This window comes from Danio rerio, chromosome 9 (assembly GCF_052040795.2).
Source record: "Danio rerio strain M-AB ecotype USA chromosome 9, GRCz13ab, whole genome shotgun sequence".
Lineage (NCBI taxonomy): Eukaryota > Metazoa > Chordata > Actinopteri > Cypriniformes > Danionidae > Danio > Danio rerio.
Window position 1 is genome coordinate 28,032,260 of NC_141029.1, and position 16,826 is coordinate 28,049,085.

General features: G+C 35.9%; 1 protein-coding gene and 2 long non-coding RNA genes across 46 annotated transcripts in view; 2 read left to right on the forward strand and 1 right to left on the reverse strand.

Annotated features, from left to right (window-relative positions):
- LOC141376138 (uncharacterized) overlaps positions 1–16,826 on the forward strand; it is a 1,062,333-nt gene that overhangs the window by 64,577 nt on the left and 980,930 nt on the right. For 25 of the 44 annotated variants that reach the window (XR_015499513.1, XR_015499510.1, XR_015499506.1 and 22 more), the window contains one exon: positions 11,266–11,313. Coding sequence is in view for 25 of the 44 variants with exons in the window: in XM_087268008.1 (XP_087124134.1) it covers positions 11,266–11,313 (48 nt within the window). In the remaining 19 variants the exon portion in view is untranslated. Of the gene's footprint in view, positions 1–7,620; positions 7,856–11,265; positions 11,314–16,686; positions 16,824–16,826 lie in introns of those variants that run through there. The other 19 variants (XR_015499519.1, XR_015499517.1, XR_015499520.1 and 16 more) reach the window with 3 other exon arrangements.
- The window catches only part of LOC147842379 (uncharacterized), a 463,094-nt gene that overhangs the window by 25,212 nt on the left and 421,056 nt on the right, over positions 1–16,826 (forward strand). The gene's annotated exons all lie outside the window — the stretch shown is intronic.
- The window catches only part of LOC147842380 (uncharacterized), a 219,867-nt gene that overhangs the window by 19,332 nt on the left and 183,709 nt on the right, over positions 1–16,826 (reverse strand). The window lies entirely within an intron of this gene.

A 16,826-nucleotide genomic window follows, 5' to 3' on the forward strand; every position in this document is an offset into this window, starting at 1 on the left:
AAATGTCAATTTCTTTTAAATTTTTAAATATTTATAGCAATTTTCTGCTTTATTATTGTATGAAGTTTCAAATGAAATTATTACTCAAGTCATTAGTGCTTTTATTACTATTACCATTAATAATAATAATAATAATAATAGTTCATATTAGAGTCATTTCTGGAGGATCTGAAAACATTTAAAAATTGCACTGACCCCAAACTTTTGACAGGTAGTGTATATACAAAATCTTTTGGGCAGTTGCCAAAAATACAGTAGTCAACATTTGAAGTGGTTCAAAACCTTTCATCAAAACCTTGCACACATCATAATGATAATTCATTCATTCATTTACTTTCTTTTCAGCTTAGTCCCTTTATAAGGATAATTAAATAGGAGAAAATATCCTAAAACTATTTTTATACAACACTAATTCTTGTCTTCGAACAAGTTTTAGATTGACTTATTCTACAAATGTTGTTTACCAGTGCGACATAGGACTGGTTTTGTGTCTCCAGTCACATATTGGGCCCTATCATACACCCAGCGCAAAGCGCGACGCAAGTGTTGTTTGCTAGTCTCAGCTCGGCGCAAGAGTCTTTTTGACATTGTTTCACCACGCTGTTTAAATAGCAAATGCATTTGCGCTCAGCTTCAATTATTTTAGCATGCTGTGATTTTGGTTATTTACAGTGCTCAGCATAATAAAGTACACCCCATTTTGGAAATGAATATTTTTATCCATTTCTCAGTGTATATGGATAATATGTATAGGTGCATTTGAACAAAACAGATTAATTAAACAGATATATATAGTAAAATAATATTTTAGTCACAGAACTTCTTTAAAAATGGAAAGAATATACATTTAAATGCAAAATATTCCAAAAAAATTACAAACTAACATTTCAACAAAATTTCAAATATATTTTTTGTTTCTGATTTTTGCAACTTAAAAAATTGTATTTAATATTTTTCTATAACATATACATTTTGCTTACTAATTTTTTAACTATTTTTGTAAGTTATATGTGCTGAGCATTGTATATTGGTAAATCATTCAACAAACTGTACCACTGAATTGAAATGTTATTGAATACCATTCTTATTGAATTGTAATTGCATTGCAGAATTGGTACTGTTGGGTTAGAAAATCGATATGAGATCCTAATGTGAGAACATTCTGACACCATTATTTTCTCCATATTATATTTTTTACCATGTTACTAGATTTACCTTAGTGGTTTGCATGTGAAAATATAAACAAAAGCGTATGAGTAAACTCTCAGTGGGTGCAGGTTACTGTCAGCGGATTCCTCGCTAAGTGTTTGTGAGTTTGTTTGGACAGATGAGATAGAGATAGAGACTCTTGTTAGTGCTGTGAAGAAGTCCATGCTGACAAGCTGTCGTTTAGCTTTCCTGTCTTCTCGTTTTGAATGTTCACCACACCTCATTCATCCCCAACCCTGAGGTTCACAGGTCATTGTACTTCACCTCTCTGAGCCAAGAGGTCAGAGGTCAACATCTCCTTTCAGCATGGCACAAGACACCGTAGACACGCTGGTGAAAACAATGTGATCCAGATGTGGAGGGATGAAGAGAGAGACAGTTAATGTCCGGTGCAATCTTAAAGGTTCCCTGAAGTGCCTTGAAATGCAAAGATTTGTTTGATCTGTCAACTGAAATATTACAACAGGGCAGGGGATATTAAGTGTAGTTAAAAACAAAGAAGTATAGTACAAAAAAAAGTATAGTTAAAAATGAAAGCCGCTCACACTTTATTTTGATGGTCCGTTTGTTGAATTTAAGTTAGATTGCATCTACATGCCAACCAATTCTCATTAGATTATAAGTAAACTGTTAGGTTAGGGTTGGGGTAAGTTGACATGTACTTGCAAAGTTTCTTATAGTCAGTTAAATGTTAGTTGAAGCAGCATATCAACAAATATTAAGCAGACAGTCTACTAATAATCAAATGGACCATCAAAATAAAATGTTTCCAAAAAGCCAGAAGTGTTTCGTTTATATCAAAGATGTGGCAACTATATGAGCTAAAGTGCATCAGAATCATGACAGTCACAGTCTGTAGGAGCAATGCTGAGTTTCTGACCATGTATCCACTTTAAAATACAGTCTTCAGTAACTATGTCTCCATCCACCTATTTTATGCACATTTTGGAATATTGCATAAAATGCTTAATGGAAATGGCAGGAGGTGCATAAATTGTGAAAATGTGTATAAAATACATATGCGCACAACTGAGTAGGATAAGCTTTTTGTCCGGTGTGAAAAATGTGCATAAACTACAACAGAAATACATTTATTGAATAAATTCCAGCATGCACAAATTCATGCGGTTTTGTTTTAATAGATCATGTGATTTATTAAAATGTAAATGGGACAAAATTAATAGACAAACAAGCAGACCAACCACACAATATCTGTAATGTTGTTCTGGTTATACTAAAATGCCTTAGACAAAAACCATAATCAAAGTGTTTTATTAGTATTACCTCCCAGAACGGTTCCAAAGAGCAGTCTCTAGCCTTCCAAAGCTATTGTGGGTTCGTTGCATTTCTTCTTCATCATTTAAAATTATTTTTTTCTCTTTGACTCACTGGATGGAAACTCTATTTTTTTTGTTAGGTTGATCTTAGGTCAGACAATAAAATACATAATATTGATACATATAGAAATACATTCATTCATTCATTTTCTTTTCGGCTCCAGACTTTCTGGAATAGTTCTGGCTTTTGTTTTATTGCGAACCGAATCTTTTCCATTTGAAGGGCATGCAACAAATCAAAAACCCATTGCCGATAAGAAGGGGGAGCTGCTAACCTTTAATTCATAAGAATACATTGTCTAGCCAGTGAAGTTCCAAAGGCTACACTATCAGCCTGTTATGAATTTAAAGGGCCATGAAACCCCCCTGTTTTAGCAGAGTGTTTTCACACCTCTACTTTAAAATAAGTCAGGAAAGTGGGCGTGTCCAGCTCTGTTTAGGGGGGAGTGTCGGAGGAGGGAAAAAGGCATGGTCTGTAAAAATTTGCATAAAAATGGGAGTGTCTGTTTGGGCACGTGCTGATTTTCACACAGGCAAAACAAACACAGACGCAGAGGAGAAAGATGGTGCCTATGTTTACATGGACATCAGTAATTCAATTATTTGCTGAATTATTAAATGGTGGACTTTAACTGCAGTTTGGCTCTTTCATTCAGGAAATTCATTCATGCCCCTCATGACAAATGAGATATTTGATTCGAGGAATTGCTGGAAGCATGTATTTTTCATGCAACGTTCGTTACCGCACGGCGAATGAAAACAAAAAAAAACCTCCGCATTTCTCTGTAACTAAGATACACTCGGTAGGTAGCGTCAGAAAGCCGTGTGTGTTATTCCTGTCACAAAATGCAGCGAAAATCCTCCACTGCGGTAAGTTTGGTTGTGGGGCTAACACATTTACATTCGGGAGAGCAACATTTACAGCAGATTTTTCAGTCCATAATATTGTAGTGATGTTAAGGTACTGTAAACTTTATTAACTTAGAAATCATTTGACTAAGGTCCGTCTTTAAACACTGAAAGAGTACTACTGATAATACAAACTAACTTTGCCTCTAAATAAACAAACAAATATGTCTGATCGCTTACTTACCAAATCTGTAGAGACAGGGCAATCAACACCAACTGGATCCGCGTCTTTATTAAATGAAGACACGCGACAAATCTGGATGTCACCCTTTCCAGATGAGAAAAGCTCTCGGGTAAACAATGTTCCTTAGAGACGTATTTCTATGGCGCGTCGCGTGCACTGTAATCCACACGTGAGTCCAGCTGAAAATGAGAACAAAAACCTTCACTGCAGCAAATTATAAAAGCAACATTGACGACCCGTATCTCCAAACAATTCATGTTCTCCCTCTTTGCAACACAACGCAGCATCTCTTTGCCGTCTAAACACTGTAACTGGTAAAAAAAAATAAATCTTTGAAGCTACCATGCATATTAATGAAGTTGCACCGCATACATAATAGAGCGCACTGATTGGTTTGAGCCAAGTCATACTCATGAATCAATGCAACACACTCAGAGACGTAATAAGGTATTCATAGGAACAGACGTCCAGTCTACATGCTGGAATACACGCTAAGATCTCCTGGCCGTGATGCAGCTTCAAAGAACAGTTTTAAACCGGAAGTACGAATTTGCTCGAAATAACTCAAAAACAACCAATTTTCACTTTTTAGTGATATATATGTCCTAATAGTGTTTTCAGCAGTGTGGGACACATATATGACTGTCAACAGCTCAAAAAATGTGTTTTGGTGTTTCGTGACCCTTTAATTCAACATATTCTGGCAGGATCACAAACATTGCTGTTAAGGGGTTTGGGTCTATTGATAATGAAAAAACAGCAGAACAAACCTGAAGACTTTCCTCCAATAAACTCTGCTTTATTCACAAAATGTTTTGTGCAATCTTACAGTTTTGTAATAGTCTGATGCATTTGTAGTCTCCACCTACACACTACCCCATATGACCCATATGTAACCCATTAAACCAGCATATGTTTTACGCAGTGGGTGCCCTTCCAGCTGCAACCCATCACTGGAAAACATCCATACACACTCATTCACAAACGTACACTATGAACAATTTAGCTCACCCAATTCACCTGTACCACATGTCTTTGGACTTGTGGGAAAAACCAGAGTACCCGGAGGAAACCCATGCGAACGCAGGAAGAACATGCAAACTTCACACAGAAATGCCAACTGACCCAGCCGAGGCTTGAACCAGTGATCTTCTTGCTGTGAGGAGATCGTGCTACCCACTGCGCCACCGTGCAGCCCATGCTTTTGTTTTAAATGCAAATGTTGTTAATGTTGTGGAGTTTCTGAATACGCTGAAGCATAACATGTTGATACTAACACCAACAAAGACCCTCTAAGAGGAAACCTTTGCTATCGGCATGGTAACTGCCATGGTAACAGAATGTGGGCGGAGTCACAGGGGGTGTTGGAGGAGAAATCGGCTCCATAGCTAATGAGCAGCTGCTGGCAGTTTCTCTGCGGGACAGCAGACAGGCAGAAACAATATTTCAAACTCCTTCAAATGAAATAATACGATAACAAAGACTCCTGGGGCAATGTGTGTGTTCTGGAACGTGTTTGGACAGGGGGTGCGACTCCTCCTGGTGAATAATCACACACTGGCACACACACACACACACACACACACACACACACACACAGAAACTGCTTTCATGCCTCTCTCACCTCTGAAGAATGTGTGTACAGACCATGCAATTAATCAAAAATTCATTATGCAAAGTGTTATATCAAAGGTGAGGAAAAATAGTCTACAAAAATTCAAACTCCTTCAGGAGCATGAACTTAAATTTGAACTGAAATGCTAATTTTAATAAGAGATAGGCCGGGATTATTGAGTCGTTTACTATTTGTCCAAAACTCAGCAGTCAATTAGTGAGCTATTATGTATTAGTGTACTGCATGAAACAATAATTTCTCATTGAAGACTGTAGCATGCTGTGCTTTAGCATACCTCTTCTAAATTCAAACCATTTAAAGTTACAGTAGCGGGCGAAGCAGTGGCGCAGTAGGTAGTGCTGTCGCCTCACAGCAAGAAGGTCGCTGGTTCAAGCCTCGGCTCAGTTGACCTTTCTGTGTGGAGTTTGCATGTTCTCCCTGCGTTCGCGTGGGTTTCCTCCGGGTGCTGTGGTTTCTAAGTTCAAAGACATGCGGTACAGGTGAATTGGGTAGGCTAAATTGTCTGTAATGTATGAGTGTGTGTGTGGATGTTTCCCAGAGATGGGTTGCGGCTGGAAGGGCATCCGCTGGATAAGACCCCGGATTAATAAAGGGACTAAGCCGACAAGAAAATAAATGAATGAATGAATGAACTACAGTAGCCTACATTCATTCATTCGTTTTTCTTTGGCTTAGTCCCTTTACAAATCAGGGGTTGCCAAAGTGGAATGAACCACCAACTTATCCAGCACATGTTTTATACAGCGAATGTCCTTCCAGATGCAACCCAGTACTGGGAAACATTCACACTCAGACACTACAGCCAATTTAGTTTATTGAATGCACATGTGACGTGTGAAGCATGTCTTTGAACTGTGGGGAAAACTGGAGCACCCAGAGGAAACCCACGCAAACATGGGGAGAACATGCAAACTCCACACAGAAACGCCAACTGACCCAACTGGGACTCGAACCAGTGACCTTCTTTCTGTGAGGCCACCATGCTGCCCCAGTAGCCTACAGTAAAAGCTAATTTATGGCAAATTATTTTAAAAATAGTTTGTTCACTTTGAACATTAGACAGAAATAAAAAATGAGAAAAAAAGTCAGAAATAAAATACAAATTATCTTTATTATGAATTACTGAAAAAAAGAATATCTTGCTAAATCCTGGTGCTCTAAATTTTAAAGGATCTGGATTCCCATTCCAATTCCAACCTTAGGCTACATGTGTTTGGTATGATCAGCAGCTATAAGCATAACTAATAAATATAACAAACTGCAGGAGGCTGCAAAGTAATAACTGCAGAGACAGAAATATACATGTAGGCTATTTGTAAACATTACCTGGCAATCTAAGTAAGTGTTGTCAACTAAAGATGACATGATGGACATTTTAAGTATTTTATGTAAAAGGCAGTTTAATCATCAGGGGTGAATTTGACCAATAAGTAAGGTAAGTGGCCATTTATGCACTGTAAAAAAATCCTGGTTGCCTTAATTTTTTTAGCTGAATCAAAAGAACCTTACGAGTCTATTGAACTTCTATCATGTTAAACTGACTTAAAACAGCTTGCGTAACTTATAAAATTAAGTTTGAACATGATTAACTTAGTTTAATAAGTTGCAATGACCTAAAAACATATGCTGTCAGGACTAATTGATCATATAATTTTTTTACAGCGTGGCCTTAGGAAATCTGAGGGCCCCTATATAAATAATTAAAAAGTATAAATTATACCTATAAATTATATATATATATATATATATATATATATATATATATATATATATATATATATATATATATATATAATTGTCTTGCATATTTTGTATGACGAGGGTCTAAAAAAAAAAGTTTAATGCTTATTACATTGCACATGCACAAATGTGTTCCCCACCCTCAATCATGTAGCAGTCCTGCAGTGATATCAGGTAAAAATTTAGTTTTAAAAATGAAATAGTATATCATCTTGTTTTAAATACATTTTAAGAAAACAAATAATTTAAAAAGTTTTACAAAACGCTTTACATGTTAGTATTTTGCTGTGAGAGAAAATGTAGAAAAAGGGATCGAGTTATATATAAAAAAACAAACTGCAAAATAAATTAAAAAAATTAAAGTACCAACGGTTTATATTAATTAGTTTGTGTCACATAAAGCTGTGAGGACCTGATGATTGGATAAATTTTTTCTCAAGTAGGCTATTTCATCGCACCGCGTAAAGTACTTCGCTGGAAATAATCAAATCTCACATCATAATTAGAGCTATTAGACTGTCATTTAGATAACACGATGTGCGTTACCTGAGCCTGAGGTAATGATGAGTCATTTTTCTAAAATGGTTCTTTACAATGAATCGAGTGGATTGGATCGCGAATCATTTGATGCAATTCGGACAGTTCATCTACGCAGAGCGCGCTAACCATACAACATTTGAAGCAGTTTCTCGGTCAACGGTATAAAATTCACTCGTGAACTACTACAAAGCTCGATTTATTGCAAAACTGCAAACACGTCATGTCGTTTTCCAGTCATGAAGAACTTTGAAGATCTGTGTTCTTCGCGCGGGAGGCCTGTGGACACGTATGTTTGCTAACGTTAGTTGAAAGCTTTTTTAATGTGTATAGATTCTCAACATGAGGGCACTCAGACTTTTGTCATAGGAGTATGTGATTGAAATGTATATTCGACATAACATGACTATAATAACTTAATGTAAACTGATTTTTTCCACAGTTTTTGTTAGATTTGTTAAATTAACATTAACCCCTTCTAGACCCAGGCTTTTCAAATGTTTCAATGACAAACACCTGATATGCTGTGGTAAAAAAACAATGGCAGTGAACATTTTCCCACTCTTTAGCCTGTACACCTGCACATTAGCAATTCAGTTATATATTTAGTTTTGATGATTTACTCCGTATTATCAACTACATACATTGAATTAAATTTGTTCCCTCTATAACAGTCGACAAAATGCGTTTAGCAAAATTAATTATTATTTTTTCTTTCTCTGGCGAACTCAGTTTAAAATGACTAACGTTAGCCCAGTGACTAGTAATGTTTTAAAATATTTAACTTTGCACATCCCTAATTTTAAAATCCGGACACTTTTTTTTAAAAATTTTATTTTCTTTAAATTTTTTTTTAATTTCTCATTACAACCTCAGTCTAGTTTCAGTTTTGACCCCCCCCCCTCTCTTCCTGAGTATTTTCAGTGGTTCTTCCACTCATTTTTTTGGCATCTTTCCTCTCACGGGGGCAACTTGACAGTTCGGTCCGTGCCAAGAACAAGAGAGTGAGAAAGAGAGCGGGACTCCAGCAGCATTCATCTGTGATAATTAAAAGCCATAAATCTGTGATGGTTTTTGGCTGTAGGCCTTTAGACCTGATGTTCTTCAAAGCAACATGGAGACAGACCTCAAACACAGATGACACACAGGCACTATTGATTCTAAAGGCTCTTTGAAGTCCAGAAGATGTGGTCCCATAATGGTAGAAGGAAGTCTATTTTTTTTAATGCCTCGTCCCTCCTTGTTTCGCTTTAGAGGGGGTTGAATTTTCAGACTTTCTGTCATGGAAGGACTGAAGCGAGGGAAAGAGAGAGAGAGAGAGAGAGAGAGCTGAAAGACAGGGCCTCATTGTTTACATGAGGGCACCAGGGTTGAACTGACGTGTGCATTCATCTTTAATGTTCACGCCTAAAATATGAACCTGCAAGGACTGTTGACAGACACACACGTACCTTCTCTCTCTCTCTAGCTCTTTCTGTTTCTTGTTCACTTCACACATGCTCTGCAACGCCGCTGGGTTGGACTGAGGGATTACAGGCTGCTTGGAAGAAGTGGAAAGACATGATAAATAGTGAAAGGAAAAGAGTGACAGAAACGGGCCTGAAATAACAAAATAAATAACCGAATCGCCTCCCTATGTCGGTTTTTCTCTCAAGAGTCTGGAGGTTAAAAAATATGCCGTTTTTCTTCAGTAAATGCTAATTTATTAATGTAAGCACATTTCCTAGCAGGTATAAAGTAATTATTTTTCTTGAGGTTTGTGTATGTGTGTCAGAGAGAGGGAGGTTCAACAAGCAAGTATTGTTCAGTCATACATGAATGAATGTGCAGTGAAATATTGTAGTAATAAAACAAAATTCGCACTGTTAAATCAAATGCATATGTGATGCAAAGAAAACAAATCGCACAAAATAGATAGATGAACATCTGAGACTAAAGAATGCCAGTAATTCAAACAAAAATGAACTTTTATGCTGTTCATTTCTGGTAGGATTTGCTTAAGTGTACTTTTATTTGGATGGTTATGTTTTCACACCAGGAATATTTCGCTTTAAAGTTATCATTTTTAGTTAAAAACTACTGTTCTGATTGTCATTACCCTTTGAAATCTGTTTATGTTTTCCTAAATATAGATTGTTTATTTATTTAATTAGCTATTTGTTTATTTATTTACTTGCGTTCTTACTTAGCTAGTTAGCTAGTTATTTCAAATTAAAATGTAATTCAAAAAAATAATTTTTAATTTTTGTTAAGTTATTTTTGGACTACATTTATAAGGTTAAAGCAAATTTAAGGAAGCCAAATTCATGTTTGGTTTATTTAAATGAGATTTTTTTAACAAAATATATTTATAATGTATATTTATAATTAAATATTTTAGGAACCCTACATTGCCATTTGAACAATTGTATAATAAAGAAAGGTGTATTACTTTTTTAATCACTTTAAATTTCTATTAATTTATGGAAAGAGTACTGACAAATCATTTTTTCTACTGGCTCAATTGGGTCAGTGGTTCAGATTTTTACTTGCCCTGCCAATATTTTCACTGTCCCCACAAAAAAAAAAATAAAATAAAATAAATATATATATATATATATATATATATATATATATATATATATATATATATATATATATATATATATATATATATATATATATATATATATATATATAGTATAATAGATATTTCTTTGCCACATATTTTAAATAATATTGCTTTAATTAGTATTGCTGCCATGTTGCCGTCTTTTCGCTGTACTGGTTGTTACCAGGTTATGGAAAAAAAAAAAACAAGCTCACAACATCCAATCAGATAAGAGGTACCAAAAAGCAATATGTTGTTTACGATATCACAGATAAGGTAGTATTTAAAGGCTTAAAAGCACAAACTGTTCCTCTATTTTTTTTTAATGTTTTTTGCACACAATTTACAAATAGTCGGAGACAAATTAAACTGTTTGGGCCAGTAGTGATCCTTTCAACTGTCCCAAGTGTCTCTCACGCTTATCCTCGGCAGTCTTTATTTTTGAGCCCTGCAAATTATACAAGTACCATTACTTGCCCAAAAATGTTCTGCAACTAGAATAAAAGTATCTTTTGTAAATATTACTCAAATAGGAGTAAAAATTTGCCCTTTAATAAGTACTCAAGAGTGGTAAGTAGTGAGTATTATGCCGGGAAAAGCTTATACATTGACATGTAATTTGTGTGTGTTTGTGTGAACGTAACATTCTGTAGTGCATTTAGTTACAGTTAAAGCCATTTTAATCATCATATAGTAAACATCCGTCATTATCTCATCATTGCATGGAGTCTAAACAGTCTCGATTATTGCGTATGAAGATTTTGAATGTTTTCTTGGAAACTTTTAATGCATTCAAACAGTTTGCTGCATTTATAAAGCATGCATTTCTTGAGGTTGTTCAATGTGATGTTTTTTTTTTCTATGTGCGATTTTGATTAGACCGGAATCACATGACTGATTTTTCAAATTTACATAGACAAGAAAAAATGAAATAATGACTGCATGTTGAAGGAAAATAGTGGAGTAAAAGTACATATACTGCACTAGAAATGTATGCAAGGGAAAAGTAAAAGTACACATTTTTAAAAATTAGAAAAACTACTCAATTACAGTCATTTGAGTATTCATAATTTGTTAATTTACACCACTGATTATAACACTTACATGGCGTTTCATTTTGCAGAAGAAAAAATCATCAGGAAATGGAACACAGATTTGGAACATCATGAGGGTGAGTTGATAAAACTTTACTTTTTATAATATTTATTTTTTTAAAGCAGTAAAATAACTCTACTTTTGAAATCAAAGGTGAAAAAGGTAGCTGTCAGAAAAAAACAGCAGGCTGTGATAATATTGCTTATTACTCTAAAGTTATGTAAACATAAAAGAAAACTTGAAATATAAAAGAATAGCCCTCAACACAGCTGAAGCATTAACAACACAAAAAAACATTGGAATCATTTTCACAATAAAAATAATTTTCAGCCTTTATATATACAATCTTAGAGAGCCGGTCATAATCATCCAGCTTCAAAGAGCTCAAGCAGCTGAACCAGCAGTTGGTGTGAAATCTAATGTAGTTATTTCTGTGGTTGTGCTTCTAGTTTTCATTCTTGGTGTGAACAGACCTTATCTCAAGTCTTGCAGCAGCTTGACGCAGTGTTAAAGAACATGCTGTGACACGTCTGCATTTATCTGCATTTTACCACCGCTTTACATTTCAGAATATAGTGCCAAAAAGTCTCCGCTTTATAATGAGCATTCTGACACAGGCCTCATACAGTAATTAACCCCCCGTATCACCCGAACAAAGCCCTGTTAATGCCCTCGGGCAAACAGAGGGTGTGCAGCATGTGTGTCTGACAGAATGGAGCGATAATGATGTTGGGGAAGAGCTGCTGGTTCTGCTGGATCTGTCCCCTCCGCTGTATGTTCAGAACTCAATCTCTCCCATGCAGGTTCCTTAAAGCATCAACGAACTGTATATTTATTTTTTTCTGCAGAAACATGACTTAACAAGGGTCTTGTAAGGTACCAAACTGTAAACCTTGTTTAAGATACAGGATTCTAATAGGGCTAAACAATCAAAATGAAATCGAAAAAGCTGCGATTTGTGAAACACCGCTCTGTGATCAGTTGTAAGTCAGAGGGCGCGCTCTCTCGTGCAGAACCTGCAAATATGCAACAAACTAAGAGAAACTGGAAATTAAACAGGGTTGTTGCTAGATCAGATACGGTTGCAGTAGGAAGTCAATGATAATTATTTATATTATTTAATAAATTTTATTAACACCCACCCCTACCCCAACCCTAAACCAACTGTCACAGTAATGTAAAAATATTAGTTGTACCGAGTATTGTTATTTGTTGAATTACCCAATAAATTGCATTTTATTAATGCCTACCCCCACCCCAACCCTAAACCCAACCATCACAGTAATGTAAAAAATATTAATTATTGTTATACAAGGTTACAAAAATGATGTTATATTTATGTGCATATCCACAGCTGTATCTTATCTAGACTTTACCATTAAACAGAGCAGAGGATTGAACTGTTTTTATTGCTTCAGCGTGACTAATAAACACACACTCACTGAATCTCACTGAATTATTCATTTTAAATTCTCAACTGAAGTTATGAGGTGAGTTTGGTTGCTTTCGAATATAGCAGGAGTAGAAGTGCTTTCAGATATAGCAGCAACACAGAGCCGTAGTTCACTGTTCAACAGCTATCAAATTGCGGAATGATTATCTCTGATGTCAGGATTGCACTGATTAAATTGTACACGGTTATTGTGTAGATTTTTAGTGAACTATAGCTCTGTGTTGTAGTAGGCTTGTTGTGATATCTCCGTATTCAGGGCATGACATTTAGTGTTTTAATCACCAGCCACACTTTTTTTGATTTGTTATTTTTTACATAAATGCATGCAAACATTTGACTATACACAAATTTTATTTAACAAAACTTTTTTTTTTCTTTTAAAAAAGTAATGATATGTAAAGAATGACAATTAAACCATAAAAAAACAGTAAAAGAAAGCAGTTGAAAAACATTCTGTGTGTGGTAATGAAAGGATGATAACCTGCACACGGTTAACGTTAGGCCCATTAATAATCTGTTTAAAGAATGGTCAAAGCGAAAGTGGCAAATCTTGAGTGGGAGTCTCTCCTTGTGTGTGATCATCATCTCGCTTGATAATCATCTGCTTTCTTTTGCTCAAGTGAACACGGTTAATTTTTTTCAGTTGTGCTGCTTCTCGATGGGCATCTTTATTGTCAAACTTTAATTTTAAAGGGTCACGAAACATCAAAACACATTTTTTAAGCTGTTGACAGTCGTATATGTGTCCCACACTGCTAAAAACACTATTAGGACACCTATATTTCACTAAAAAGTGTAAATTGGTTGTTTTTGCGTTATTTCAAGCAAATTCGTACTTCCGTTTTGAAACTAATTTTTGAAGCTGCGTCACGGTCATGACATAATAGCATGTATTCCAGCGTGCAGACTGGATGTCTGTGCCAGAGTGTGTCTTATTACGTCTTACAGTGTGATGCATTAATGCATGAGTAAGGCTTGGTTCAAACCAATCAGCGCGCTCTATTGTGCAACTTCATTAATATTCATTACTATCACCGTGTTTACACGACAGAGACGCCACGTTGTGTTGGCAAAACAAGCGTGAAGTGTTGCTTTTATTGTTTTCTGCCATTAAGTTTTGTTTTCATTTTCTCTCTGTGAGAGCTCATCTGGAGTCACGTGTGGATTAACAGTGTACGCGGCGCTCGACAACAATAACTTACGTGTCTAAGGAGGATTATTGTTTACCCGAGAGCTGTTCTCATCTGCAAATGCTGAGATCCGGATTCGCTTGTAGTCTTCTCTTCATAAAGACGCGGCTCTAGTTGCTGGTGATTGTCCTGTCTCTACAGATTTGGTAAGTGAGCGACCAGTGCTCTTTGTTTATTCAGTTTGTTCTTATCGAACTAAGTTAACTATTGCACAGAGTGTAAACATGTTAGCACTACAACCAAACTTTAACCTCGTGTAAGGTTTTTACCGCATTTTGTGACCGGAATAACACGCGCGGCTTTCTGACACTACCTGCCGTGTGCATCTAAGTTTCCGGGAAATGCTGAGGTTTTTTTTCTCTCATTTGCCGTGCGGTATCAAACATTGCATGAAAAATACACGCTTGGAGCAGTTCCTCGAATCAAATATCTCGTTTGTCGCGAGGTGCATGAATGAATTCCCTGAATGAAAGAGCCAAACTGCAGTTAAAGTCCACCATTTAATAATTTGGCAAATAATTCGACTACAGATGTCCATGTAGGTTAAACACCATAACTTTCTCCTGTGTGTGTGTATTTTGACTCTGAAACTCGCGCGTGCCCAAATAGACACTCCCACGCCCTCCCACTTTAGTTCCTCCGACACTCCCCCCTAAACAGAGCTGGACACGCCCACTTTGCTGACTTTTTCCAAAGTAGAGGTGTGAAAACACCCTGCTGAAACGAGGGGGTTTCATGGCCCTTTAAAGGTTCAAGAAACCCTTGAGTACTTTTTTATTTGTGTGTGTTGAGCATCATTTAAGACAACGTTAGCACCTGTCAGCTTGAATTGTGGGGAAAACTGGATAGTTTTGAGCTTTTGTCCGCTAGTTTTCTCTTCCAGGTTTAAAATGATTTTTGGGGTGGGATCAAAATTGGTGACGTAGCGCAAAACTGCAAGTGGAAAAATGACGCGTCGGTTTTTCATTATTATTCATACAGTGTTTTCTTATCCTACGAGAAGAGCCGACATTCATGACTGTGCGTGCTTTCCGAAGGCAAGACACAGACAGACCTGCCAGTGCCAAGCTGTGAGACCCTATGTTGATGACTGGGTGGCACACAGTACTTAGCCGTTCATGAAGGGTCGTATCTGTTTGTTTCTATGATCCACGCGGTTTGTTGCATGTTTTTTTTTCCCACTATCCTGTCAGGGCCGATATAGCAAAGCTGTTTTTGTGCAGCAAGCATTTTTGCCGGGAGAGCAGTATGAGTATGGCGGAGAATGGTGGACTTTGTCTTTTATCAGTGGAGTTCGTTCACATTTAGACACATTGTCATGCTGCTTTGTTTACCTTAATCCTCCAGAATCCCAGCAGGGCTAATGGTTGAAATAGGCAGGGCAAGAGATCTGCTGCATTCAGACCCGGGGATTGAGGGAGAAGTCCTCATTTATAGTGTTTATATGAACGTGATTATCTTTTATAATGATAGAAATTGTTGTTGTGTGTAAATGAAATAACAAATGACAAATGTAGCAGGGCATTAAATTACTGTTTATTTCTTTGCATTTTAACTTAGTAAACTATAAAATCATGGGTCTCCTCACGGTTTGTGAGCTAACTGACAACAGTTGTTTACTCCCCTCCTTCTCCCCTGTTCTGCTGGCCTCACCCACTCCTGCCTCCACTCCACGCCCATTACGATGCATCTTTTGAAAAAATTCTGAGGTAGACTTGAACCGAAAGTGAGGGGTGTCATGGCCCTTTAACAAAACTACAATAAAAAATAAATAAAATGAATAATAATAATTATATATATATATATATATATATATATATATATATATATATATATATATATATATATATATATATATATTTATTTATTGAATGGGTGATATACATTGAATCACATGTTGTGTGATAAGCACTTTTTTAAAATGCCTGAATTGAAATGTTTATAGTAAAAAATTGTATTTAGTCACATGCACCAGTTGCCAGTGTGTACATTTGAGAGCACAGTTGACATCTACAGTATATTACTCATTACATTTAATAATTGAATAAATGTATTGAATTATCAATGACTAATTCTTTTTATAATTTGTTATTATAAAAACTGCAAAATTAGACGGCAAAAATTATAAATTATAATTTATTATTATACATTTTTTTGCACATCTTTTTAATGTGCCAATGAATTACACCCATACTGCAGCATTTTCACAAATGTGTAGGAATTGACATCCCTAGTTAAGATGCATTATGGTTTGGACTTGTTGACTTTTCTGGGAGGCAGCAAATTTGTTTTGCACTGTGTCCATTGACTTCTCTTTAAAATCAGCAAAGGAGTCTGGCGCATTAAAGCGTCTCTTAAAAGAAGTATGGGAGGAGAGGGATGTTCATTTGTCTTGCGCTGCATTACTGTAATTAAGAGTGTTGTGAAAGCTGACATTATTAACAGTGCCACATAAAATAAGCAGTTACTAGCGGCTCTTGCTGCCCTAGCTTTCAAGCCTTAAAATAAGATTTAATACGAACTATTTTCTATAAACTTGCTATAAACTGATCATTTAGTTATTGTTGTTCTATTATTGATATTATTAAACTTTCACCTTATCATCTGAATGTTAAACACATTTTCTACATTTGACATCATTAAAGTCCTCAGAAAATCAAAACTAGCATATTGATTTTGTTAGATCGAATTGCTAGTTTTTTGTTTGTTTTGTTGTTTTTATTTATATATATATATATATATATATATAGTTTACCCTTCTAATCTTTGTTTAAAATCTGAAAATGCACTTTCTCTTTGTTTTCAGGTTATTTATCAGATTACGTGATTTTGAGGGAATGTGCGTGGCTAACGCTGCTCCAACTGTCAGTTTTGACAACAAACAAGAATGGTGATCAGGAGGAGTCTGTTAGATTGTAGTAACTCTTCTAATACCCCTTTCCCCTT